The sequence below is a fragment of the Vollenhovia emeryi genome, unplaced genomic scaffold, assembly GCF_000949405.1.
Source record: "Vollenhovia emeryi isolate VEMERY1.0 unplaced genomic scaffold, V.emery_V1.0 DF944403.1, whole genome shotgun sequence".
NCBI classification, from domain to species: Eukaryota; Metazoa; Arthropoda; class Insecta; order Hymenoptera; family Formicidae; genus Vollenhovia; species Vollenhovia emeryi.
The window spans coordinates 1-2563 of record NW_011961963.1 but is presented as its reverse complement, the minus strand read 5'-3'; the positions used below and the strand labels follow the sequence as shown (position 1 = coordinate 2563).

Genomic DNA, 2563 nt, shown 5'->3' with positions numbered 1-2563 from the left:
TTTTTCCCCCACTACGTCGAAAAGTCACGTGAAATTGCACCTTTAGGCCTGAGCTGACCGCCATATTGGCGTCATTTCGAGCACGCTTTATTCCACGAGTGTCCCGACCTGTGTATAAGACCGTGGCTCGAGCTGTAGCATGTCCTACTGTATTCATTGGCTGCGTTCGGCAGGAAAAGCTGCTTTGCAACTGTTGTAAAATTCGTGAATCTGATTGGTGTGTTCTCTCAATCTTGTGTGAATTTAAGAGCATACGCCAATCAGATTCATGAATTTTACAACAGTTGCAAAGCAGCTTTTTCTGCCGAACGTAGCCATTGTCTGCATTGGCTGCTGGCATGCTATCGAGAGAAAGGATAGTCGGATAGGATATTTTTCTATAGGATAGTGTTCCAATTACTGAAAATTTTTGTGTATTGTAACATACGCAAAATTTACATACACAAAAATCTTTAATAATTGAAGCACTGTTGCAACAGCATATTCCTGAGACCAAATCAAGTCAGAAAGTCCTGTACTACTTTTCCCTCCGACAAACAGTTATCGAGATATCATAAGCATTGAAAAAGTTATACATTTTCTCTTGAATATCTCAAACGGTGTTAGGCAAATTAAAAAATGTTTCGAACAAAAGTTGTTCATATTAATCATACCAACTTTTGTTTGAAAAGTTTTTCCGTATCTTTCATATTTTTGGAGATATTTGCGTGGATCATTTAAAATGAGACACCCTGTATGACTCTTATTTAGATCATAGAATATATATTATACCTGAGGTTTTCTATAAATAAAATAATTTTCCGTATCAGACACACAGATTCCTGTCAAAACACTTGTTCTTGTTCCCCGTAATTCTTTAGGATTAACACCGGCATCAATAATTGCTTCATAAGTATGCTCAAGGAACATTCTGGCCGAAGGGTCCATCATGTGAGCTTCTGCAGCAGGTATGTTGAAGAATTCCGAATCAAACTTTTCTAAGTTGTTGAGTTTACCGATTCGATGACACATATTATAACCTATATAAAAATTTATATGTTTCATAAGAATGTTTTATAAATGCACATTAAATATTGACTTCTTTCTAGGATAATAAATGCGCTAAAATGTTTTAAAATTTTTGCAATATAGTACAATTATATCATTTTAAATTAAAATAATAAAACGACAAAAATATAATTATACGTAATTTGATATAATTTTGTATAACTTGATCTACATTTTTTCCCTGGGATTGTTGTCTTTATGTGCTCCCTAAGTTATGTAGCAGTTACGTTACGGTTTGCTGGGATCTCAAGTTATTTATAAAAAAATATTAAACTAGATATTACGAATTACACTTAATCAAATATACAATGGTGTACAGAATACGAAATTTTTTTCCATAAATATGTATATAATATATTGATTTTATCATGAGTTTATTACAATTATTCCACCGTCCATGATTACTCGAACCAAGATCCACCTTGTTCGAAAGATTTTCTTGAAACTCTTTTAAATTGTTTGTGTCAGGAAATCGACCAGCAATACCAGAGATAACGATTTCTTCTCCATCATCCATATTGAGACGTGAGTTAGTTTGATTCATGGTGCTCATATTTCATCGAAAGAGTTGATCCTAGAACGAGACACAATTATTCAGGTTATTGACGTAACGCGTTACTTGTAACACCGTTGCCGTAACAAGTTACTTTTTTTGGTAACGGACTGGTAACGACGTTACTTTCTTTTAATAACTGTAATTAGAAGTCTAGTCGTGTAGACTAATTAGTCGTATTCTTATTAGTTTTGAATTAATAAAAATGCTAATATCTTGATGTGTTAGCGCACTAATACCATTGCATCGTTCTAAATATGAGCTAATGTTTGTAAGATACATACTATTATAGATGAACAGATAAAAGTAATGCTTCTGAATGTTAATACTTACCGCATATAGTGAGCGAAACAAACTTACTCTTATTTCCACGTGGAGTGTTCCAGCGTTTAAATGTTACGCTTAAAACTAGATAAATCAATGAGAGAAAGGACAATACTTCGCACTATGTGTATCTCATAGACATAAGAACTTTCACAGTAACAACGGATTGACTGACTTTCTACTTCTGATAATATCTCTTGTCCGGGGATCTTCATATATCAATTGATTTCATGCTTAAAACTAGATGAATCGATGAGAGAAAGAACAATACTTCGCACTATGTATATCTCATAGACATAAGAACTTTCACAGTAACAACTGATTGACTGACTTTCTACTTCTGATCACATCCCTCGTCCGGGGATCCTTATATGTATATCATAATTGATTTCTTCCTTGCCCCTCCAATGGCTCATCCAGAATTCGAGCATTTATAATATTACAAATAAAAGGATGTACATTTAATTTATACTTGTAATAACAATATTATTCGTTAATATTAATAATTATAATGTGATACATTTATTTTAAATTTTAACAATAATTTTATATAAAGTATAGTTTTATGTAACACATTGCACGCGCTTTCCTATCCACCATCATTAAATGAATAAAATACACATTAAAATAAATAAAGGG

At 32.8% G+C, this 2563-nt stretch overlaps 1 protein-coding gene across 2 annotated transcripts; it reads right to left on the bottom strand.

The window, feature by feature from the left end:
- Positions 1-745: 745 nt before the first annotated feature.
- On the bottom strand, positions 746-2396 carry LOC105563387 (fatty acid synthase-like). Of its 2 annotated transcripts, none has more exons than XM_012014964.1 (3): positions 1961-2396; positions 1429-1621; positions 746-1019 (listed from the first exon to the last, which is right to left on the bottom strand). In XM_012014964.1, the coding sequence occupies exons 2-3, from the start codon at positions 1598-1600 to the stop codon at positions 766-768; spliced, it is 426 nt and encodes a 141-aa protein (XP_011870354.1). In that variant the 5' UTR covers positions 1601-1621; positions 1961-2396; the 3' UTR covers positions 746-765. The 2 variants fall into 2 exon arrangements, with proteins under 2 accessions (XP_011870354.1, XP_011870345.1); XM_012014955.1 differs by having other exon boundaries at positions 1934-2395.
- Positions 2397-2563: the final 167 nt, after the last annotated feature.